The sequence below is a fragment of the Salminus brasiliensis genome, chromosome 18 (genome assembly GCF_030463535.1).
Source record: "Salminus brasiliensis chromosome 18, fSalBra1.hap2, whole genome shotgun sequence".
Lineage (NCBI taxonomy): Eukaryota > Metazoa > Chordata > Actinopteri > Characiformes > Bryconidae > Salminus > Salminus brasiliensis.
In genome coordinates, this window is record NC_132895.1 from 4,340,895 (window position 1) to 4,366,950 (window position 26,056).

The 26,056-nt window shown below is 44.2% G+C and overlaps 1 protein-coding gene across 1 annotated transcript in view; it reads right to left on the reverse strand.

Annotated features, from left to right (window-relative positions):
• Positions 1–1,888: 1,888 nt before the first annotated feature.
• LOC140539737 (cholesterol 7-desaturase nvd) overlaps positions 1,889–26,056 on the reverse strand; it is a 30,786-nt gene continuing 6,618 nt past the window's right edge. Inside the window, exons 2-8 of the mRNA XM_072662497.1 lie at positions 18,485–18,673; positions 16,163–16,341; positions 14,884–15,009; positions 13,216–13,335; positions 11,014–11,190; positions 8,755–8,940; positions 1,889–7,522 (exon numbers count right to left, since the gene is read on the reverse strand). Of these exons, the coding sequence (XP_072518598.1) occupies positions 8,779–8,940; positions 11,014–11,190; positions 13,216–13,335; positions 14,884–15,009; positions 16,163–16,341; positions 18,485–18,673 (953 nt within the window). The 3' untranslated portion in view covers positions 1,889–7,522; positions 8,755–8,778. The remainder of the gene's footprint in view (positions 7,523–8,754; positions 8,941–11,013; positions 11,191–13,215; positions 13,336–14,883; positions 15,010–16,162; positions 16,342–18,484; positions 18,674–26,056) is intronic.

The following is a 26,056-nucleotide window of genomic DNA, read 5'->3' on the forward strand; positions in this document are numbered from 1 at the left end:
GATAAAAAAAAAACGATATATCATCTTGCATCTTACAGTATTGCAATATATCGCAATATATCGCATCACAACGCCTGTATCGTGACACGTATCATATCACCAGGTTCTTGTCAACACACAACCCTACAGCTTACAGCAGCTGAAACCATCGCAGTGTGTGTGCATATGTGTGTGTGTGTGTGTGTGTGTGTGTGTGTCTGGGTCTTCTTAGCCTTGCTGATTGGCAGCACAGACGCAGTGCACTGAGAAAAAGCCGGCGCAGTCATGCGTGTGGTCTCCAAGCGTAGGCACACAGAACATACCAGACACTGCAGCCGTGGAGAAGCCAGCTGCCCCTACAGGGCCAACGTCAGCAAAGGTGCAACATCTGCATGCCAACATATGTTCAGCGCAATATCCCGGCACGCATCCCCCTGTCCCTCCCTGTCTGTCTAGTTGGATGGCGTTCAGAACGTATCAGCTGGACCAGATACAGCGTATGGTGTGCATCACAATGGACCAATCACAGTGGGCTTGGTCATTGCACAGATTCATTAATGCCACTTAGCATTCGGAGACAGGCCGTGCGTGAAGGCAGCGTTAGTGCAGGGGAGGGCACTGAAGCCGACTGAGTCTGGATGAGGCTGAGTATGCCCAGGCTACCTATGAAGCTATGTTTCCCATGTTGTGTAGTCCCGCCCACACCAGTGGTAATACAGTACGCTGATAAAAAAAAGGCAGTTTAGCCCAAAGTTCTCCTAACTCGCATTTCTTACTTCTGCATCTCAGTTTGATCAACAATCCACCTTGAGCTGAGCCTCAAAATCATCAGTAAACAAGCTGCAGCTGAAACTGATTAAGTGCTGTGTAAAATGTTTAGCCTGTGGCTCCGCCCCCTTAATATGTTTACTCCGTTTATTCCCCCATTACATTCACAGACGTCCCCTCAGATTAGAAGAAAGGCTTTTGACAATGAGCGCTTTGCCTAGCTGGGATTTGAACTGATAACCTCCTCACTCGTGATTAGCAGCAGTTAGGCCGTAGGGCCGGTCCAGAGCTGTGAAGTTACACTACATACAAACTCTTACAGCTCTGAGTAAATTTATCTTGTCTTATTTCTCAGACACAGAAATGCATACTCTTTAAAAAAAAAATACAGCTGCTACCAAGGGGGCTTTGGCGATGCCACGAAGAACCATTTTTGGTTCTGTATTTTTTAAAGAGATGTGAGATGTAAGTGTGAGGAAGCTGGTAATTGGCTTCATTTAAGTCTTTAAAAGGTTCTTAACACATGCATCTCTTATAAACCAAAAGTGGTTCTTCAATGACATCACTCAAAGAACCCTTTGTATAACCTTTATTTTTAAAAGTATGCATGGTTTTATAGCTCTTGGGTGGCGCAACTGCCTAACTGCCTTCTCAAGAGATCATGAGTTTGAATCCTTTCAACACCACAGTTTGCATGGTCAGGGATCTGAGAATAGGAAGGCCTCCACCCATGTGATATAAACATGGGAATAAACAGTAAACAGATGGAGGGGGCGGAGCCACAGACTAAACATCTTACACAGTAGCTGCGTTCCAAAGCTTATCGTTTTCTGGAGGCTTCATTTTAGACATTTTCTTTTTTTTTACTCCCCCTCCTCCCACGCATTGGATGTGTGCACAGAACTGTGGGTAACTGAGGGCCAGAAGGGGGGGGGCAGTTGCATCCTCCAAATCGCTCTGAACGTAGGCCGCACTACTGGGCTGTATCTGAAGGGTCCTTCACTTTGGACTGATCATTGAATCAGTTTCAGCTGCAGATCATTTACTGATGTTTTTGAGGCTCAGCTCAGGAAGGATTCCTGACCACACTGAGATGAGAAGTTAAAAATGTGAGTTTGGAGAATTTTAGACTAAATTAAGCCCATAATCAGTTACTGCATCAGTGTAAGTTGGCCTGACTCTAGATGTTATATATACAGACGCTACATGGGACTAATAATTGAAGCTTTATGAAGAATTAAGGGGGAAATACATGTATTTATCCCCCAATCCCCTTATCATCATCGCCAGTGCAACAATTAATGGGGAACGCCACCAAATTTCCAATATTTTGGCACAATTTGACCATAATGCAAAGTCAATCAGAGTGGGTTCTGGTGCGAAATGGTTCACTGTGGAGAAACGTATCAGCTCGGGTGAATGGAAGCAGGTGTCGCAATGTCGCAATCTAAATGACACAATGAGCATAGAGGCCTTCTGGGTTTTTGTACAGTACCTATTTTAGCTACCTTATTATTATTTGTTGCTTGAAAAAACTGTGTATATATATGAAACAGAAGCAAATAACCACAAATACAGTAAATCTGTCATTAGACAGATCTAAGGGTGTTTCACACCACCATTCAAATCTAACTTCACCCTCGGTGCAATTCGATTGGACATGAATAACTCTCGGATGTGGACCAAAACAATAACACCAAGACCCTACAGAGGAAGTGGTCTCTTTCCGACCCCCAAACAAAGTCTGGAGCGGTTCATTTGTGGTGAGTATATATATGCATGCACTAGTCCAGAACACAGGACCTACTTCCTGTATTTATTTCTTGCTCCGCCCTTGAGGCTGATCTGACCAATAAGCAGAGAGAATGTTGTCAGGTAATTTGAGGTGCCTCATTTTGGTGCAAAACAAAGTGAAGTTAAGTGATTCAGACTAGAGCAAACCAACTACAGGTGTCTAAGGGCGTTTTCACACCTGCACTCTGGATCGGTTTCACCCTTGGTGTGATTTGTTTGGGTGTGAATACAGTAGTCACACTCATCTGTGGATGAAAACAACCGCAACAAGACCCTTGAGAAGAGGTGGTTTCGGCCCTGTCAGAAAAAAAAACGCTGGAGGTTTGTTTGGTGGTGAGAACGTGATCTGACCTCGACCCGACAACCAACTGTGAGGTGTACGCCACAAGCCAAACACTAGTTTAGCCTGGTACACTGTCCAGATAATTACAGCTCACTTGTTTAACATAATAAAGCACCGATTAGCCAAATCAGGTGCCAGATGATGACTATAAAGGGTGTGCTCATGATGTCATAAGTGTCGGGAGTCACTGTGGCCAAACCCACTGAGTGGCAATAAGACCATCTGAGTGGCAGATTTAGGAGAAACAACTGAAATCCAGGCCCTGAAACATGTGGGGGCTCACTGTATGGTGAAATCACGCTGTGACGCAAGCCCAATGAAGCTGCGAATTTAGCGACATGCTAAGTTCAAGTGATTGAGAAAGCTAGCAAACTTGGATAAAGCAGTGGAAAACACTTTTAAGGCCATTCCCTCAACTCTGTGCTCTCAGATATGAGGCTTTATCCTCTAAACAGGTGGGATTCGAGCCTCAGTTAGCTGGATGTTCCTGGATACACATAGCTGTTGGTTCACTGGCTCTTTTGTAATGTGGAAGGATCACTGTTGAGTCCAGCTACCTTTAACTTAAGCAGATAATCGCTTGTTTGATTCCTAGTTTGGCCGTTTCCCTAATAAACACTACAGCCAGGCTGCAAAATGCTTTGCCCCTCAGTTCGGGGGCACGTTCCTGCGGGAATGTGACGTCAATGTCATTACAGTGGGTGGGCCGGGGTGGCTGTAAGTGAGTAAGGAGTAGAGCCCCACCACTGCTGGTGACCATTGATATTGTATTTGCAATGACTATGACAATAAATAAAGAAAAGGCAGAAGTTATTGTCCCCAATAGACGGTGATGAAGGCTTGGGAACGTCTAACGAATACTGATTTTTAAAGCTACAAATAATAGTGGGCTGCCAGGAGGAGAGGTTTGGTAATACTAGCTGTGGTTAAACAGACACATCAAATTACTACTTTTTGTATTATTATTATTGGTATTTATTCTAATATTAAAGCAAATAAACTCAGTCGGGTGAGCAATACACATAACACTTTCCCTGCCAGCTCAAGCAATCTTAACACTAAGATACTTTTGAGAAATTGGGCCCAGATAAACACTGTTTCATTTAATACACTTCACCAGAAGCCTGACATTTGGAACTGGAGTGTGTGTAATGTTAATAATAGTAAAACAGGGGTAAATAATAAAAAAATCGATGTAATTGTGCTTATTATGTGAGCTTTTAGGGGCATTACGCTCTTCAGACGTCTGCTTCCATTCACCACCACTATGATTGTGAGCAGTATTTCTGGGTAGGATTGTCTAGAACCAAGCGTTTTACACCAAACCCACTCTGGATGACTTTGTTTACATTTTAACCATTTAATTCTGTCCAAATTTGGACAAAATCAGCAGAATTCTCCTCTACATTTAAAGTGCCTCATCGTATAAATTCAATATTTGACACAATTTCAGCTAATAACCAAAAAAAATGGCACAAACAGATTTCAGAAACTGGCCTTTAGCTGTGGGACGTGACTGAATTAGTGGGCTGAACACCCCTACTACCTGTATGTAAGCTACTTCCCCGTGTACACTGCTCTCATGACCAGGGGTGGCCATGCTTATGCTTATCAACACAACAAGGGTAACGGTGCAAAGGACAAATGGGCCTGCTCCATAAATAAAAGGAGGCTTGAGCTCCAGGTCCTGATAAGAAATCTGCAGTTATCAAACATTAGAGCTTTTAGTGCACACCACACGGTCCCATAATGGAGTTCAATATTGACTTTGGGACACCTACAGGAGCTTTTCTGACCTCCCATTCTAAACCCATAGGCTGTATTAATATGGAGCCGGTCCCCCTTTGCTTTGCAGCTCTACCAGCAGCAGCAGGTCTGGAGCTCTGCAGTTATTGAGTCAGTTGGAGACTTTTCTGCACTATGAGAAAAGTCTGAGCTCAGCACTCGGCCCTGACCCCGCTCTGTAGCTTTACGTGGTCGGACACTCGGTGGACGCTGAGCTGCTCTCTGTGAGCTGTTCCTCCTAAACTCTTCCACTGTTCAATAATAACACCACTCACAGCTGATGGAGGAAGCTCTGAGGTGGTTGGTGTGGCGCAACAGATAACACCACCACCTACCATTGCGTTACAACAACACCATGTGGGAGACCAGGGTTCGATTCCTGGTCTGGGTGACTATGCTGCGCTACACCAATAAGAGTCCTTGGGCAAGACTCCTAACACTACATTGGCCCACCTCTGTAATACGAGTAACCTTGTAAGTCGCTCTGGATAAGAGCGTCTGCTAAATGCCATAAATGTAAATGTAAATCTAGGAGGGAAGGTCTAAATTTCACCAGCTGACTTGTTGTTGTTGGTGGTGCAGCGGTGTCTCCTATTACATACAGAACCACCCTGGAGCTCAGTGAGCTCTTCAGAACCTTCCGTTCTTTCACTGATGTGTGGAAGAAAGTCCGACTGCAGGGCTAGGGGCTTGATTTTATACACCTGTGGTGGCAATGAGAGTGAATGACACACCTAAATTCAGTGATTAAGAGGTGTGTCCCAATACTTTTGTCCATATAATGTATCAGCATTCAGTGTGTGTGTGTGTGTGTGTGTGTGTGTGTGCTGCCACTGGTAAAATATTACAGCAGTAATATGTGATGCCACTGGCAGTCATCTCACGCTTCTCTGCTCCTCTTTGCTTTGACTGATGACTCCTCTGCAGTCCTGCACCACACAATCCGTCATGCTGCACTTATAGCAGCACAGCCACAGTACTGTCCTGATCTACCGTTGCTGAGCACACTGGCTTCAAAATACACAGCACTGCTGTTCATGTCTGCCTAGCAATTCTGACTTAAAAGGCTATGTTACTGAATGATATCATTAATAAACAAGCAAATGCATGATGGATATGCTATTTTGAACATACCAAGTCATGTGAAAAAATTAGGGCACCCTATGAAAACTAGCCTGGGTGCGGTAATACCGCCTGCTGCGCTATTTGAAAAAGCTGACGGTATCTTAAAATGATGGCATGTCTGATGTGTATACATGAGCTTAATCCCCCCATGTGCATTTAAAAGAGCCACAGGGTGGGGGGGCGCTGTGGGAGCTCACTAATTAGTGATGTTACTGATTTGTGATGCAACCACAGGCCCACTGTGGTTGCTAGTTTAGCGACGCTGAGTTCGACCTGGATGAGCCAGTCTACTAAATGTGGCTGAAAACTGTGAAAAATCCCCCCAAAAGACTGTTCCCTCAACTCTGTGCTCTCAGATATGAGGCTGTATACCTCTAAAAAGGTGTGATTTTAAACTATTCTTCATGGGGTGTCCTAGATTTTCACATGACTCAGTATCTCAGAAGGTTTCATAACTGTCTGCTTAAGTCTTATGAACACGACCTGAAGATTAACCTGCACTGCATTGATGGGGTGAGCACACAGCAAACCACCTGAGCTGATGAACACGGTTGCATAGGCATGTATAGCTGCCTTACTGTTGTCTTATTGTGACCGTTCAACAACAGCGGGATGAACTGTGAAATATCTTATCAGCTGGAAAGTGAGCCAAAAGTATACAGACACTCTTTCTAATTTTCTTCATTCATACATTAAGGCACAACCCTTGCTTACAAGGCTTGTATAAGCTCTCTAGAAAAGCAATGACCAATAGAATGGGGCACTCTGGAGCTGCCGTGAGAACACGAGCCTAAGGTCACTGTGCCCAGAGGCTAAAGGGGTATAAAGCCCCTTAGCATTGGGCTGTGGAGCAGTAGAACTATGTTCTCTGAAAGGAGGGAGCTCCATCCAGGGTGACGAGTTGGTATGGAAGAACTAATCATCTAATCATCTAACATCAGTTGCTCATCAGATCTCAATGATGCTTCCTGTTATTGGCCTTGATTTTAGGCACAACAAAGAATTGCATGATTTTAGGAAGTCATTGACTGCAGAGGGTTTAAGGTACTAAAGTTCTAAACATGCTGGATTTTATAGTTCATTTGTCTAATTAGATAGTGTCCCATGGATGACACAGCTCTAGGGTGGCACAACAGTCTAACTGCCTGCTCTAAGATGGCCCGACTTCAGAAAAGAGCTTCTTATATGGGTCACTTTATACCAAGTAGCTGCACCAGCTGCAAAGCCACCAAAGGAACAACAAACAATGTGCCAGCGTCCAATTACTTTCAGACTGCACTGCGTATATACTCTACTAATGTACTAAGAATGCCATTTATTTCCTCTGCACGTCTTGATTCACAGTGTACAGGTGGCTGAGTCTTGTGGCTTCGATTCACCTCCTGGCCCGTTGACCGTTATTGCTTGCATTAGCTGGAAGAGCTCTTCAGTCAGTCATCAAAAGCCAAGCTACAGTAGTTTCTCACACAGAGGGTAATTCACACTCCTCTGAGGCACTTCAACAAGGACAGATGGGTCCTCACGATGCATTCACGCCGTTCACTTGGGTGGGGATGTTTCAGTTTTTAAAGGCTAATGCAGAACGTGTTTTAGGATATAGGCTCGTGATCCTCAGAACAAATGATCTTCAGACTGTACTTCTCCCAAACCAGTCCTGTAGCCGTCGAGATCACGTCCATAACAAAAAAAGTCCAGTCCTTAGGGTCCGACTGCACTGTAGCAAAACAGCTGTGAAAGAAGGAAAAGGAATGCTGAGATACTTTTAGACATGAGGACTTGACATGACTCAAATATAAAATATAATAAAGATAATTATATATAAATATATATTTATACATTCATGTTTTGCCCTTTTTATTGCTTTTCTTCTTAAAATTCAAAGCCTGAACCATCCAATAAACACCAGAAAATTCAAATTCTTTAAAACTGCAGTGTTTTTTTGACCTTCTGACCAATTCTTTTTAAACAGCAATTTTCACATATGTCTTTTATTTTGAACCTATAGAACCCAAGAAGTGTTTACCCCCTTATAGGCGTGATGCATGTGACGTCACAGGTGGTGGGAGTCACTGCGGCCACGTCCACTGAGTAGCAAAAAGACAGACTGAGTGGCAGTTTAATAGAGTTTGAGGCAATCTAAGCTCACTGAGTGGTGAAGTCGAACTCTGAAAAGTTCAGCGACATGCTAAGGTCAAGTAAGAGGGAAAGCAAGCAAACCTGGATGAGCCAGTCTACTAACTGAGCCTGAAAACAGTGGAGAACATTCCTAAGACCGTTCCCTTGACTCTGTGCTCTCATATATGAGGCTTTATCCTCTAAATAGGTATAATTTGGGCCTCAATTAGCTGGACGTTCCTGGCTACACGTCGCTGTCCATGGAGCGTTGGTTTTTTGGAAATTAGGATGGATGACTGTCGAGTCCAGTTGCGTTTAACTTACTTGAGCAGATAATCACTGCATTCCCATTTCATGGTCATATCATTCCCTAATAAACGCTGAGTGATTTGCCACTCAGTCCGACTAAAGGGGGGGGTAGCCCAGAGCATTTCCTCTATACTCAAATAAATTTTACTCAAATCATTTCAACATTGGACATCTGTGTGTAGTTTTCTGGTGCGTGCAGTGCAGTGCACATATAATCCATCAGGGGGATTAAGACCCAAACTGTGATGTTCTACACAGCACCTACCTACCAAAAGTGATCCAGGGAAGGACAACCGTTGATTCAGTGACAGGGTCATGGGAACCCAAGGCTAAATAATGCTCATGAAAGTCCCACCTCACAACTTACAGGACTTTAATCTGTGCCAGATACCACAGGAGACACCTTCAGGGGTCTTGTGGAGTCCCAGCTCTGACTAATGAACTGTTTTGGCAGCACAATGGGTGGTTTTAATGTTATGGCTGATCTGTGTACATATTTTGTGTCTTACCCGTCCATCTCACCATGGTCACATTACCTTGCGTCGGAGCCTCGTGGGTGTTTAGAAGTCCAGGGTGTCGTGTTGGTAGCGCAGGCGGGGGCTGTTCTCGCTGTAAAACTGACTGAACCAGCGCCGGTGCTTCTGGATGGCTGAGTCCTCTTTCACCAGCATGGGGTTGGAGATGTACTTCTTATTGTTCCAAATCATCACGTCCCGCTCAAACTGCCACAGAACACACAATCCACCACTATTGATTGATTATTGATTAGGAAGACCCCGAGTCCCTGATTAGGACCAGAGGTCCTTTAGTGGGCTGTTGTCTAGAGACGGCAGCGCCATGTCTTGTTATTGTTCCACGTAATCACATCCCTTTGAAACCGCCCAGAAAGACAATTAATTACTGATATTGATTAATGATGACAAAACCTTGAGGTTTTGCTACTCTGGTCACTGAATCAATGTCTGTCTCGAGCTCATGGTCCAACTGAAAGTGATGCTAGCTTAGCCTCAATCAAGGCTAAATACTACACTACATGTCTCTACAGTATAATGCTTGTGGACGCCCCTTGTAACAAATGCACTCAGCTAGTTTACATTGCTCCACACACACAAACACACAGACATTCACAGCTTGTCTACTCCCTGTAGAGATTAAAGTACTGCCAATAGATTAGGACTCTCTAGAGCAGATAAACATCATGAACCTATTGTCACCATGCTTCCTAATACCAGGCGTGGGCTAGTAGAGGGGTATAATAAAGCCCCCCCCCAGCAGCATTGAGCTGTGGAGCAGTGGAAGAAACTGTGTTCTCTGAAATGATGGATGGTGGTGGAGCTCCGTCCAGTACTTTTGGGATGAGACAACATCCTGACCTCACTAACGCTCTTGTCGCTGGATGCAATCAAATCCTCACAGCAATGCCAAAATCTAAAATCTAGTAGAAAGCCTTCTTTCCTGGACAGCCGAGACTCCAAAACTCCAAAACTCCAAAACAAAGGCAGCATAAATGCTTTTTATTTCATGCTTTTTTATAAGTGTCCAAATACTTTTGTCCAAATGATGCAGAATGAATGCTCTGTAAATCCTGGTTCCTTTAAAATAGGAAGAAATGAATAGACAGGCCTGTGACACACACACACACACAGTCTGATGATTATATCCGGGCTTGCAGTGAGTGTGATCAGTCAGAGGAGGTTATTGCACCATTAGAGGAGTGTTATTATGTGTGTAGAAAATGTGTGTGTGTGTGTGTGTGTGTGTGTGTGTGGGGCGGGGGGCTGTATTACAAACCTTATTAACGAGAGCTATAAATTACATCTGAATCACGAATCATGAGAATTTCAGTTCATAAAACAGTTTGAATGGGTTGGTTTTCATTATCCAGCCGCAGCCACAGTCATTACGGTGTGACACTGTGAATTTACAGAATACAGAATATATAACTATAACTATATGAATTGCTATAACTGTTATGAATTGGTTGATTTTATGACACATGTATGGATACAATTCGGTTCAGACAGCAGGTGTTGTCTCGGAGCAGCTTTACAGAGATGCAGGCCCGAGCCTCTTTTGAGCAAGCCTATGCCAACAGTGGCTGGACGACGTCCTCCCTTAGAATGAGAGTAACCCTGGACTGTAAGACTGTATAGAAGAGTGGACAGTACGTCCCTGTTTACTCCCACTGTGACGTTTTGAAGCCAAAAGAAGGCTGAAATTTAAGTGGTCATCTTGGCTGCAGCAGAGGAAAGTTGGTGCCAGTCCATGCTTAGCGAGGCATTGTGACCGCTGAACCCCGCCCCTATTTCCTAATGGCAAGCCCTCCCTTGGTTCCTATTTTAGAAGCCTGTCCAGCAACTGAACTCATGATTACCACACACTGACCGCTCAGTCAGCTGCTCGCCTAGTCATTCAGCATATCAGGCGGTCATTATCACAGGTATTACCTGTCTGTCAACTCGCCCACAGCTGCCAATCACCTCTTCACCACACCCCTTTTATATATCGCCAAATAAAATGTGTTAATTGTAAAGAAAATAACTGATGTGGTATAATGTGGGTGGAGCTTGGAGAACTGACAGAATACACACATGGATTTGGGATTTGGGCATTGGGCGGGCTTATAAAGTGGTACTGCAGGCAGCCACCAGAGGGCGCAAGAGAGGTTTCGGCTTCGTCCAGTCCACTCTTACATATAGAGTCTACGCTCCGAACAAACATCTGGATTGTTGTTGTGACCACTTTATCTTACATACTATGTTAACTATGTGTGTGTGTTGGGGGGGCGGGGCTACCTGAATACACTCTGCTCGCAGAATGAACTTTGGCACCAGTGGAGGGATGCTGCTCTGGTAGAAGATGGTGTGTGACACACACTGCAGGAGGGGCTCCACCGGGGTCACACAGTGCATGATCACGCCACGGCCCAGGAAATTGTGGTCGAACAGCAGGAACACCAATCCAGGCCCCACCTATACACACACACACACACACACACACACACACACACTTTCTGTTAATCCTAGTAGTACACAAATACAACTACATGTCCAAAAGTATCAGGACACCCCTTCTAATTAGTACATTTAGCTACTTTAAGGTGCACCCATTGCTGACACAGCTTGTATGATCTTGCCTGTAGGCTTTTTGGACATGTGATCAGTCGATTCTTCAGAAACCAAGTGCATTGATAGGGGGTCTGTCCCCACCTTTCACTGTAGTAACAGCCTCTAGTCTTCTGGGACCTCCATCAATCCTGAGAACACAGTTCCACTGCTCCACAGCCCAGTCATGGAGGGCTTCATGGCAGTGGGCATGGTGACCTCATTCTCTGGTCCATCTGCTCCAGGGCGTCCCATTCTATTGGCGACTGTGTTCTTTCATGCAACAGGTGTACCTTAAAGGGGTGTCTAGACACTTTGGAAATTCACAGAACAGCCATAACATTAAAACCACCTGCAAAATACTGTGTATGCCCCCCACAGTTCTGACCGGTTGAAGCATGGACTCCACAAGACACTCTGAAGGTGTCCTCTGGTCTCTAGCATCATGACGTTAGTAGCAGATCCTTTAAGCCCTGTGCATTGTGACGTGGGACCTCTATGAGCATCAGTGAGCTCTGGGCGTCCATGGCCCAGTGCCTCTGGAACCAGAGCATCAGTGTAATCCACTTCAGCTGTGGGTGGTTTTAATGTTATGGCTGGTCAGTGTATACTGTATCTGGATATGGTCATTCTGTCTCCTCTCTCCTCTCGCCACAGGCCTATTACACTGGTATCACACTAATAAGCGATGCTGGATGATATCTGTGTCCGGCCCATCTGTGTCATGTCACATTACATCACATTTCATTACATCACACAGTTTCACAGGCCTACACCCAAACGGCTTCTCCAGCACGCACAAGCACAGCCTTTCACCCACTGCAAGGAGTCCAATGACCTTCACTTCATCACACACTCCTGTGTGTCTTCATGACACCTCTCCCACGTACCACTGACATTAATTAGCGTCACCATGGTTACGAGCGCTTTTGAAAGACGCCACACTTACACAACCCTGAGTGAAGGACTCGGCACGTTTCCTGAAAGCACAAACCTCCTTTCTCGGGTAGTGTTTTTATTTATATATATAAACTAATATATATAATGTGCTTAGGAGCCTAAACCCTCAAAATTGCATATATATAATATAAACAAACTAATATACATAATGTGCTTATATATATATATATATATATATATATATATATAGATACATTTATTTGTATGATTTTTTTCATAAATGTGTATATATATATATATATATATATATATATATATATATATATATATATATATATGTGAACTAATATTTATTATATTTATATTTAACTAGTTTATATAAATATGAACTAATATCTATAATGTGCTTAGGAGCCTAAACCCTCAATATATATATATATATATTTGTGGAAACTGTATTGTATAAGAAGTGCTGAAATAAATTTGTGTATTATATATATTGTGTATAGTAGTGGAGCGATGCCCATACATGCCTTAATACCACATATTAATTGTGTTTACGTATTTCATTTTGTTATATGTAATTTTTTAATCAGGTCATTTGTAGTGCGTTTAAACTCCTACATGTATATACTAATATATTATAAATATGACACATTCTACTAAATGTCTTATATTTAGTTTCCTGGCTTAACTGAACAGGAATCCTTTCATTAGTAAATAAAAATCCACAGCATTGTGTTGAATATGCACAAATATTCCATATGAATATGAATGTACTCTATATTTTCCGCTACGCTACGCTTCACTGCACAGCATAACTCTGAACCTGGGCTCAGAATAACACACACGCAGCGCTACTAAACAACACAAGTGCAATCACATCTGACAGCAAGACTGGCCTATGACTACTCATTAGTCATGCCTCGGTCAGCACTTCGTCTAGTCATGTGGCTGTCTGCTGCCCCCTGCCTGTCAGTTCGGTAATCTCACCTGTCTGGCCACGACGCTCAGGTCTAAAAGAGGCCAGTGGCGACCGAACACAGTCAGAGCGTGCTTCACCAGCATCTGAGAGCAGTGCTTGTTGGGCTCTGGCTCTGGCTTCCACTCCACCTAGACAACGCACACACACACACACACACAGTTAAACCCACTGAGAACTAAAGCTGCCATGGTTCACACTCCTCTTTTCTCTTTGATAAAAAGTTTTTTTTAATTTCCCTAAGAATGTGAAACTGTATTTACCCTATATGTCCAAAAGTTTGTGGACACCTCTTGTCTAATAAATGCATTCAGCTATTTCAAGTGGCACTCATTACTGACACAGATGTGCAAATTTGTCTAGTCCCTGTAGAAAAGTACTGCCAAACGAATAGGACTCTCTGGAGCAGATAAACATGAACCTATTGGCACCATGCTGCCTAATACCAGGCGTGGGCTAGTAGAGGGGTATAATAAAGCCCCCCAGCATCGAACTGTGGAGCAGTGGAAGAACTGTGCTCTCTGAAATGATGGATAGTGGTAGAGCTCCATCCAGTACTTTTAGGATTAGCTGGGGAGTTGGTTTGGGATAAGGTGGGGTGGTGCTCATCTATCATCTTGACCTCACTAACACTCTTGTTGCTGAATGCAATCAAATGCTGACAGCAACACTTCTCCAAAATCTATTAGAAAAGCCTTTTTCCCTGCACAGTAGAGGCAGTTACTCCAACAAAAGCAGGATAAACTTTTCTAATACCCTTGAATTCAGAAGAAACAATGAATGAGCAGGTGTCCCAATACTTTTGTCCATACAGTGTATCCTGGAATAGTTGAATAATGAGAGTGAAAAATGAACAATGCAGCTCAAGCACTGCAGAACCAAAACAGAGCTGTAAAACAGGTCAATTACAAAACCCCAAAACTGTTACATCACAGTCTTGACTGGTTAAATGTACGGGGGTTGCTGATACTGGAGAGCTGCTCATCGCCTCCAGAATCCGCTAGTTATAGGAAAACTGGTTGCTATGGGAACCAGGCTTTGTGACCCTCTTCATCGAAACCAAACTGGACTAGCTCAGCTGAGCCAAACTGGAGCTGAAGTCACGTTTACTGGTAAGACTTGAGAAAGCTGAACCAGTGGAAGCTATTTTAGGATAAAAGCTAAGCAGCTACAATCTCTTTAGCTTGCTAACAGTACATTGCGCTGAGAGGACACAGCCAGAGGACAGCAGGACTATCTGGTAAGACTCAGGAATCATCCCAGTGGGTTTTTTTCAGCGATAAACTTTATATTTATTTTAATATTTAAAAAATAATAATTTCCCCATTTTTATTTCTGGCAATGCTCGCTGATACATACTAAGGGCCCTTCAAGCTTAGTGATCCTGCAGTTATTAAAGCTGGTCAGGCACAGTACAGTGCTGTTTCTAGGCATCAGTACTGACTTTGGCATTGGGTAGTATCTTAGCTTAGAGGAATCTCTGAACTGTAGTCTGGGCTATCTCCTGAGTGGACACTTTACTCTTACTAGATGTGAAGCATCCTTTATCTCCAATTCTACATCTCAGTGCTCTTCAATACAGCACAGAGTGTGTGAGCAGTTCCGGAAGAACGGCCTGCAGGCCCTGAGGCACTTCAGGATGAAAGAGGGATATACAGCAGGTCCACAGAGACGCTCACCTTCCAGTCATGGCGAATAAACTCCCAGGTTTTGCTGTTGGTGTAGCGCAGATCCACTCCACTCACTATACCGGGAGTGTGGAGATGGGCCAGGTGTGCGATGTCTGCAGCGTTTTCGGGGATTTCCTGAAGAGTTAAAGGGAAAATAATGGTTAATTGAGCTGTTTTATGAAATTAAGCAAGAAATAAGCAAAGTACATTAAGAGCAGGTAACATCTAGCTATCTATCCCACTCATCCATCCACCCACCCATTCACATACCTACCTATCCACCTACCCGTCCACCTATTCATCCACCCCATCCACATACCTACCTATTCATCTACTCACCTACCCATTCACATACCTACCTATTCATCTACTCACCTACCCATCCACCTATCCACCCACCCATTCACATACCTACCTATCCACCCACCTGCCTGCCTATCCACATACCTACCAATCCACATACATACCTACCTATCCACCCACCTGCCTGCCTATCCACATACCTACCTATCCACATACATACCTACCTATCCACCCACCTGCCTGCCTATCCACATACCTACCTATCCACATACATACCTACCTATCCACCCACCTGCCTGCCTATCCACATACCTACCTATCCACATACATACATACCTATCCACCCACCTGCCTGCCTATCCACATACCTATCCACCCACCTACCCATCCACATACCTATCCAACCACCCACCTACCATTTACATTCCTATCTATCAACCTACCCACCTACTCATCCACCTAACCACCCACCTACCCATCCTCATGCCTACCTATCCACCTACCCACCTACCCATCCACATACCTACATATCTATCCACCTCACCCACCTACCCATCCACCTTCCTATTCACCTTCCTATTTACATACCTACCTATCTACATACCCATCTACCCATCCATCTTCCCATCCACCTTCCTATTCACCTTCCTATTTACATACCTACCTATCTACTTACCCATCTACCCATCCACCTTCCCATCCACCTTCCTATTCACCTTCCTATTTACATACCTACCTATCTACTTACCCATCTTACCCATACACCTATCTACCTACCCATCCACCTACCTACCTACCCACCTCACCCACTTACCCTTCCACCTACCCATCCACATACCTACATACCTATCCATCTCACCCACCTACCCATTCTCCTACCCACCCACCTACCCATCCACATGCCTACCTATCAACTCACCCACCTACCCACCCACCTTCCCATCCCAAACACTAAAAACACTGCCCCCCGTCCCAGCAGCTCTACCTCTATGTGTGCGCTGATGAAGTGCTCTGTTCGTCCCCGGTACACCCACTCTCCTCGGCCGATCTCCTTCTGCTCGGGAACTCTCCACCCCGGCTCCTCTCCGTCACAGTGGAACCACACCAGCACCTGCCCGTTAACCTCACAGCTCGGCCAACAGCGCACCTTCGCAAACTCAGGCACTGGCCACACACACAAGCCCACACACACACTTTACAGTTAGCTCTTTATAAGCACAGAAAACTGGGTAAAGAAGATATACAACTTAAATATAGAGCAGTATTTTGGTGACTGTGTGTTTCTCTGGCTGCACTACATTTAAAATTCACATCATAAATTCTGTCATCATTTTGGGCACATCATTTAAAACCTATGATATATTTATACAAAACCCCTATTACAACAGTCCGACCTACCTACCTGTCTCTCTACCTATCTATTTACCTACCAACCTATCTACCAACCTTTTGCCATACATTCCTACATATCTCCCTACCTGTCCTTCTATTTACATCCATATTTACCAACATATCTCCCTACCCACCTATCTCTCTGTCTACATATCTTTCTACCTATCTTTCCTATAAATCTGTATATCTATTTACATATTTATTTACTAACCTACCTATCAACATACCCATCTCCCTATCCAAATATCTATCTCCATACCCAACTACCTATCTACCAATCTCCCTACCTACCTATTAACCTGCCTAGCCACCTACCTATGTCCATACCTTACTACCTACTTATCTCCCTACCTATCTACTTAGTTACATATCCCCTACCTACCAGATCTCTATACCTTCCAATTTATCTACCAGTCTTCATATCTAACTATCTACCTATCTCTCTACCTACCAACTTATCTACCTATCTCCATGCCTAACTACCTAGATACCTACCCACCAATCTACCTGTCTCCATACCTAGCTTCACATTTACCTACTTACCTATTTGCATACTTACCTACTTATTTGCCTGTCTCACAACTTAGCCTCTCCCTTAGATCTCCCTGTCCCCAATCTACCCCCTACATCTTACTACCTACTTATCTCCCTACGTAATTACCTACTTACCTATCCCCCTACCTACCAGATTATTTACCTGTCTCCATACCTTCCAACCTATCTACCTATCTCCATATCTAACTACCTACCTATCTCCCTACCTACCAACTTAACTACCTATCTCCATTCCTAACTACCTACCAACCTATTAACAAACTTATGAAACTTCCTACCCACCTACCTATCTCCATGCCTAACTACCTACATACTTACCTACCTATTAACTAACCAATCTCCTTACTTACCTATCCCCTACCTAGATACCTACCCACCAATGTACCTGTCTCCATACCTAGCTACACATTTACCTACTTACCTATCCCCATGCCTACCAACGTATCTACCTTTCTCCATACCTGCCTACCTACCTATTTGCCTTTCTCACAACTTACATATCTCCCTATCCCCAATCTACCCACTATCTCCCAACTACCTATTACCCTGTCTATCTCCCTAGCCACCGACCTATATTTTACTACTAGATTATTTACCTGTCTCCATACCTTCCAATTTAACTACCTATCTCCATATCGAACTACCTACCTATCACCCTACCTACCAACTTATCTACCTATCTCCATACCTGTCTCCCTATCCAAATATCTCCATACCTAACTACCTACCAACCTATTAACAAACATATCTTCCTATCCACCTACCTCACCTACCTATCTCCATGCCTAACTACCTACATACCTACCCATCAACATGCCTGTCCTCCTATCCAAATATCTCCATGCCTAAGTACATACTTATCTACCTTTTAGCAAACATATTCTTCCTACCTACCTACCTAGCTCCATTTACATACCTACCTACCTATTAACTAACCAATCTCTCTACTTACCAACCCCCTGCCTAGATACCTACCCACCCAGTTATCTACCTGTCTCCATACCTAGCTACACATTTACCTACTTACCTATCCCCCTACCTACCTACCAACGTATCTACCTTTTTCCATACCTGCCTACCTACCTATTTCCATACATCTACCTACTATCTCTGTACCTACCTAAATGCTCCCTGTCTTTCTACCTATATTGTAATTGTAATATTACTTTGAAGGAGGCTCTGTATATGTCTATATGATATTTTGCCTCTCCCCACACTGTACTCTCATCTCTATTTTGCAAGTATTTTAAATAACTATATGTGTAACTATCTATGTAACTATAGGCGAATAGGACTGTATAGGTGTAGCACTATATAGGCTAAGCTACCTGTGTAGAGCACCCATCAGGTCACAACACACCTTTCTCGGCGTATGGAATCCTGACACACTTCCCATCCTCTCCGCGGAACTGCCACCCATGGAAGGGGCATTCGATACAACTGCCCACCACTCTGCCACCAACAGCCAGATTGGCTCCCAGGTGGGGGCAGTAGGCATCTACTACAAACGCCTTTCCGTCTTGACCACGGAACACAGCCACCTGCTCACCTGAGGACACAAACAGGCAATTTACAACACCATCCAGAGCCGATCAGACATTCGTGTACTAAAAACACAAACACAGCTATTACCATACACAACACACAGAATGGGTGCAGTGTAGCAATGCAGCTCCCATAATAATCTGAAGAGGGCAGCATTGTGCAAATGATGACTGTGCTTCTTGATGCAGAGAATGAAGCTGTGAATCAGTGGCCATTGTCACTTTGTTAGTGATTGATTGTATAGGGTCCACTTTCTATGGTCTCTATGTGTTTAAGAGGCACACAGAGAGTCATCATCAAGCCCATAATATCTGGGATTAATAGATTCATGCCTGACATCTTCCAAGGATGATGGAGAATACGTTAAAGGTAGTCTGTTAGTGCATTAGTAAACCCACAGGCACTGAACTCATTTAGGTCAGCTTTGAATCTGGGGCAGCAGTGAATGAAAGAGGGAGAGAGAGGGACAGAGAGAGAGAGAGAGAGAGAGCGAGTGAGAGCGAGAGAGAATGTGAAAGAGTGAATGGCAGTGAGGGAAATAACAACTGAATGGGCAAAGGGGCAGGAAAATGATGTAGGCACAGAAAGGGGAGAAAAACAAGACAAGAAAAGTTTAGAACATGTGATGAGGAGGACATGCGAGAACAACATGAGAACATTTCAGAACAGGACATTCTAGAGCCATATGAAGGGACATATGAGGACATTCCACATCAGTGTAAATGGGGGAGGACAGTGTAACACCATGCATCACAGAGTGAAACGGAGAGGACATTCTAGAACCATATGAATGGGGTAGGACAATGTGAGAGCATTCTAGAACCATGGGAACATTTTAGAACACAGTGAATGGCGAGGATGGGATGGTGAGAATGAGGAAGAACATTTTATCACTCTGAATGGGGGAGGACACTGAAAAACACTGTGAATGGGGGAGGACACTGAAGAACACTGTGAATGGGGGAGGACACTGAAGAACACTGTGAATGGGGGAGGACACTGAAGAACACTGTGAATGGGGAGGACACTGAAGAACACTGTGAATGGGGGAGGACACTGAAGAACACTGTGAATGGGGAGGACACTGAAGAACACTGTGAATGTGGGGACACTGAAGAACACTGTGAATGATGAGGACACTAAAGAACAGTGTGAATGTGGGGACACTGAAGAACACTGTGAATGATGAGGACACTAAAGAACAGTGTGAATGTGGGGACATTGAATAACACACAATGACACACTAAAGAACACTGTGAATGGGGGAGGACACTGAAGAACACTGTGAATGGGGGAGGACACTGAAGAACACTGTGAATGGGGGAGGACACTGAAGAACACTGTGAATGGGGAGGACACTGAAGAACACTGTGAATGTGGGGAGGACACCGAAGAACACTGTGAATGTGGGGACACTGAAGAACACTGTGAATGTGGGGAGGACACCGAAGAACACTGTGAATGTGGGGAGGACACCGAAGAACACTGTGAATGTGGGGACACTGAAGAACACTGTGAATGATGAGGACACTAAAGAACAGTGTGAATGTGGGGACATTGAATAACACACAATGACACACTAAAGAACACTGTGAATGTGGGGACACTGAAGAACACTGTGAATGTGGGGACACTGAAGAACACTGTGAATGTGGGGAGGACACCGAAGAACACTGTGAATGTGGGGAGGACACCGAAGAACACTGTGAATGTGGGGACACTGAAGAACACTGTGAATGATGAGGACACTAAAGAACAGTGTGAATGTGGGGACATTGAATAACACACAATGACACACTAAAGAACACTGTGAATGGGGGAGGACACTGAAGAACACTGTGAATGTGGGGACACTGAAGAACACTGTGAATGTGGGGAGGACACCGAAGAACACTGTGAATGTGGGGAGGACACCGAAGAACACTGTGAATGTGGGGACACTGAAGAACACTGTGAATGATGAGGACACTAAAGAACAGTGTGAATGTGGGGACATTGAATAACACACAATGACACACTAAAGAACACTGTGAATGTGGGGACACTGAAGAACACTGTGAATGTGGGGACACTGAAGAACACTGTGAATGTGGGGAGGACACCGAAGAACACTGTGAATGTGGGGAGGACACCGAAGAACACTGTGAATGTGGGGACACTGAAGAACACTGTGAATGATGAGGACACTAAAGAACAGTGTGAATGTGGGGACATTGAATAACACACAATGACACACTAAAGAACACTGTGAATGGGGGAGGACACTGAAGAACACTGTGAATGTGGGGACACTGAAGAACACTGTGAATGTGGGGAGGACACCGAAGAACACTGTGAATGGGGACACACTGAAGAACAGTGTAAATGGGGCAGAATATTCTAGAATAGCGCCAATGGAGGACAACATTTCAGAGCAGTCTTATTGGAGAAGATCATTGTACAACAATCTAAACAAGGTGGGGAGAACATCTTAGAACCATGAGAACAGCAGTCTAACCCATAGATCACGCTTGTTGGGTTGGGTGCTCTGGGTTTAACCCTGTGACCCGAGACAGTTTCCTGTTCAGCCAGTGACTGTAAACACCACCTACTCTCAGTACCGACCCTCCACAACATTCTTTACATTCCTGACTCCTCCCGCTGGGTACAAAGTCGAGGCACCTCGATCGATAGCGATGATTTTACCACTTAAACAATTATTAAATCATACTTTCCAGCAAGTGGACTTTGAGTGCTATGAAATATTAACCCAGGCAGAAGTGAGTCGTCCCCAAGGGTGAGTTTAACGGGTTTGTAAAGCCTGCTGTTCCTGAGAGCAGACTAAGTGCTCTTCACACTCCACTCCAGGCTCGTCAGGTCTACATCATATAGCACTGTGCAAAAGTATGGGGAAGACATTAAAGAATAGTGTGAATGACAAGGACACTCTAGAACAGTGTGATTAGGGAGGACACTGAGGAACAATGGGAATGGGCAAGGACAATGTAGAACAGCGTGAAAGGGGAGGATGTTCTAGAGCAGTGAGAATGAGGAGGGCATTCTAGAACAGTGTGAATAGGGAGGATGTTCTAGAACAGTGTGAATGAGGAGGACGTTCTAGAACAATGTGAATGGGTGAGGACAATGTAGAACAGTGTGAATGAGGAGGATGTTCTAGAACAGTGTGAATGAGGAGGACATTCTAGAACAATGTGAATGGGTGAGGACAATGTAGAACAGTGTGAATGAGGAGGATGTTCTAGAGCAGTGTGAATGGGTGAGGACAATGTAGAACAGTGTGAATGAGGAGGACATTCTAGAACAGTGTGAATGAGGAGGACATTCTAGAACAATGTGAATGGGTGAGGACAATGTAGAACAGTGTGAATGAGGAGGATGTTCTAGAGCAGTGTGAATGGGTGAGGACAATGTAGAACAGTGTGAATGAGGAGGATGTTCTAGAGCAGTGTGAATGGGTGAGGAGAATGTAGAACAGTGTGAATGAGGAGGATGTTCTAGAACAATGTAAATGAGTAGGACGTTCTAGAACAGTGTGAATGAGGAGGACACTCTAGAACAGTGTGAATGAGGAGGATGTTCTAGAACAGTGTGAATGAGGAGGACATTCTAGAACAGTGTACATGAGGAGGACATTCTAGAACAGTGTGAATGGGTGAGGACAATGTAGAACAGTGTGAATGAGGAGGATGTTCTAGAGCAGTGTGAATGGGTGAGGAGAATGTAGAACAGTGTGAATGAGGAGGATGTTCTAGAGCAGTGTGAATGAGGAGGATGTTCTAGAACAATGTAAATGAGTAGGACGTTCTAGAACAGTGTGAATGAGGAGGATGTTCTAGAACAGTGTGAATGAGGAGGATGTTCTAGAACAGTGTGAATGAGGAGGACATTCTAGAACAATGTGAATGGGTGAGGACAATGTAGAACAGTGTGAATGAGGAGGATGTTCTAGAGCAGTGTGAATGGGTGAGGAGAATGTAGAACAGTGTGAATGAGGAGGATGTTCTAGAGCAGTGTGAATGAGGAGGATGTTCTAGAACAATGTGAATGAGTAGGACATTCTAGAGCAGTGTGAATAGGGAGGATGTTCTAGAACAGTGTGAATGAGGAGGACGTTCTAGAACAATGTGAATGGGTGAGGACAATGTAGAACAGTGTGAATGAGGAGGATGTTCTAGAACAGTGTGAATGAGGAGGACGTTCTAGAACAATGTGAATGAGTAGAACGTTCTAGAGCAGTGAGAATAGGGAGGATGTTCTAGAACAGTGTGAATGAGGAGGACATTCTAGAACAATGTGAATGAGTAGAACGTTCTAGAGCAGTGAGAATAGGGAGGATGTTCTAGAACAGTGTGAATGAGGAGGACATTCTAGAACAATGTGAATGGGTGAGGACAATGTAGAACAGTGTGAATGAGGAGGATGTTCTAGAACAGTGTGAATGAGGAGGACGTTCTAGAACAATGTGAATGAGTAGAACGTTCTAGAGCAGTGAGAATAGGGAGGATGTTCTAGAGCAGTGTGAATGAGGAGGACGTTCTAGAACAATGTGAATGAGTAGAACGTTCTAGAGCAGTGAGAATAGGGAGGATGTTCTAGAACAGTGTGAATGAGGAGGACATTCTAGAACAATGTGAATGGGTGAGGACAATGTAGAACAGTGTGAATGAGGAGGATGTTCTAGAACAGTGTGCATGGGTGAGGACAATGTAGAATACTTCTCCGAGTAAATGGCCACCCGGCCCGACCTGCTGGAAGATTGCCCCCTCTACCTGCGTCAAACCAGCTGCCACCTACCAGTCCAACCAGCCACCACCACCCACCACCACCCATAGCAGACCAGCGGCACACCCTCCTACCACTGCTACCTGTTTAATGACCATGTTAAAACCTCGTAACTGTCTGCCACTATTAATATCACCACTATTAACTATCTGTTGTACCTGGTTTGGTCATTTTTATCATTAATGTTTAAATAGTTCTGATCAGAGGAGGACGGGTCGGTTCCCCCTTGTGAGTCTCGGTTCCTCCCAAGGTTTCTTCCTCCAGCTCTGAGGGAGTTTTTCCTGGCCACTGTCGCCATTGGCTTGCTCACTGGGGGTCTTTGATCCATCATATCACGCTATTTTCTTCTTTCTTCTTTGTCTGTCTTTTATTAATTACTAATTATGTAAAGCTGCTTTGTGACGACAACAGTTGTAAAAAGCTATACAAATAAATCTGACTTGACTTGACTTTAAAGCCCCCCAGCATTGAGCTGTGGAGGAACTGTGTTCTCTGGAATGATGGATGATGCTCCAATGCATCCAATATTATCCCCTTGATTTCAAAAGAAATGAATGAGCATTGAGGAAAAGTATTGGGTGTCCCAATACTTTTGTCCATTTATTATGACTCAGGTAACACAATTCCAATCGGCAAGCCAACTTTATAGCTCAGCCATCTATCAACAATCTACAGGTCATAAAAAGGAAGGGCGTCTTTTAGAGTTTAAAGAACCTCTACAATCTAAGGTTCTCCCTAGAACCATACATCTACATCCATACAGTTTTTATTCCAATTAAAGTTCTTTTTCCCAGAACTGTCCTTCCAACTGCATGAGAATTGAGCTGAGATGTCCTCCAGAGGCAGCCAGAAGTGCCTTAATTAAGCGACACAGGTGACATATGCTATTCGAGTGACCTGTGCTTGGGAGCATCATTTTTACTAATGCAGAGCGTGAAATAGACCATGGAGCTGTCTGGCAGGGAGTCCCGGCCTACAGCCAGATCTTCTCCAGGGCCATCCAGCCCCGGACATCAGGACAATCGTTTCTAAGCAGGCGAAGCGTAACTGAGTGCCCTGATCGCGGAATAACAAAGATGGTTGGTTTGTTTGTAGAAGTTTACAGTGAAAGGCTAAAAGGATTTGTAACATGATAAGGTCTGAGCCACCGTTGCCCACGCTGAAGACCAGAAGACAAAAGCAGACAAGGTAACTAAGGACACAGAATTGCCTTAGCGACAAGACTCGAAACTTTGAAACAGCTTAATCCTCAATATTCAGCGGAGAGGTTACTGTCGGTCAGTGATGCAGCAGTATTCGCAGCACGCCGCAGGTCAGCGTTTCTCTGGTGTAGCCCTGAGGGAGCTCAGGTTGGGTATTCACTCACACACCTGATTGAACGGCTGAAAGACGAGACGCTTAGACTGAAAACAGCAATGCACTGAGTTCAGAGGTGTGAAGTAGCGAAGTACAAATACTTCTCTAAATAGTTCTCTGAACTTTACTGGAGTAATTATTTACACATTTTCACCCAATTATCTGAACTTTCTCCTCCTTACATTTTAAAAACAGCCTCGTTTCTCCTATTTCATCTCCCTTAGTTTTCATTCCGGCTCGTCATCAATAAAAACCCTCTCCAGATAAATCTCTCCATCCGGAAAGTGTGAGTCTGATCCTGATTGGATGAGAAGTATAAACAGACTCCATTCTGACTCCCTATTGGTTTATAAGAGATCATCACACCTGCACACGTCCCGTCACTCTCCAGCGAGCTCACAGCAGACGTCTGTAGTCTAGTATGAAGACTGTGTCCGTGGCAGAGACTCAAGAGAGCTGCAGTGAAACGTCCCGACTGAGCCCCACATTTACATTCCAATAAAGCTTATTGATCACACGCCTCTGAAGTCTGACTTTCTGCAGCTTTACAGAACTTCTAGACAACGACTCCTCATATTTTCCTCCATGAAGCTCATGTTAATGCTCAGTAGAGCACAGAGACGCTCCTTTAATAGAGCTGATGTTACTGAAATGCTTCATTTTCAATGGGCAGATCTGCAGCTGAAACAGGAGCCTAGTGCAGCCCAACATTTTTAACATCAACATTTTAATAGATCATTCTCCTCATTATGACTTTTAGAGAAATGGGGTTTTGGGGAGGGGAGGGGGGGGGGTAGTGCACTATAGACCCCTGTGGCACGGCCTAAGCTTTCAGTCTTTGTTTTCCTTCCATTACTTTTACTTTTCTACTTGAAGTCGTTCTGAAACCAGTACTTTTACACTTTTACTGGAGTAAAAAGCTTCAGTTGATACTTCAGCTTCTATAGAAGTCTTTTAAACCCTCGTATCTCCACTCACTTCTACCTGAGGAATGAATGGTACAGAGAACAGAGACTCTGGCAGCACTGGGCAGCTCCTTTAGTGCCACGCTGCTTCACCCCAGAGACCTCCAAAGACTCAGACTGGCTTCTCAGCAGGATCTAATGTCGAAGGCCTGAGAATATTATCTCATAATTGTCTGTTTAGGATCAAATCAGGTCCTGAGTGTGTTTTGCTTCAACCCAGTTACTGATGATCATTGTTTAAATGACTGATGCATTGTTCTCAGTGACAGGAGAAAGACTCCTGA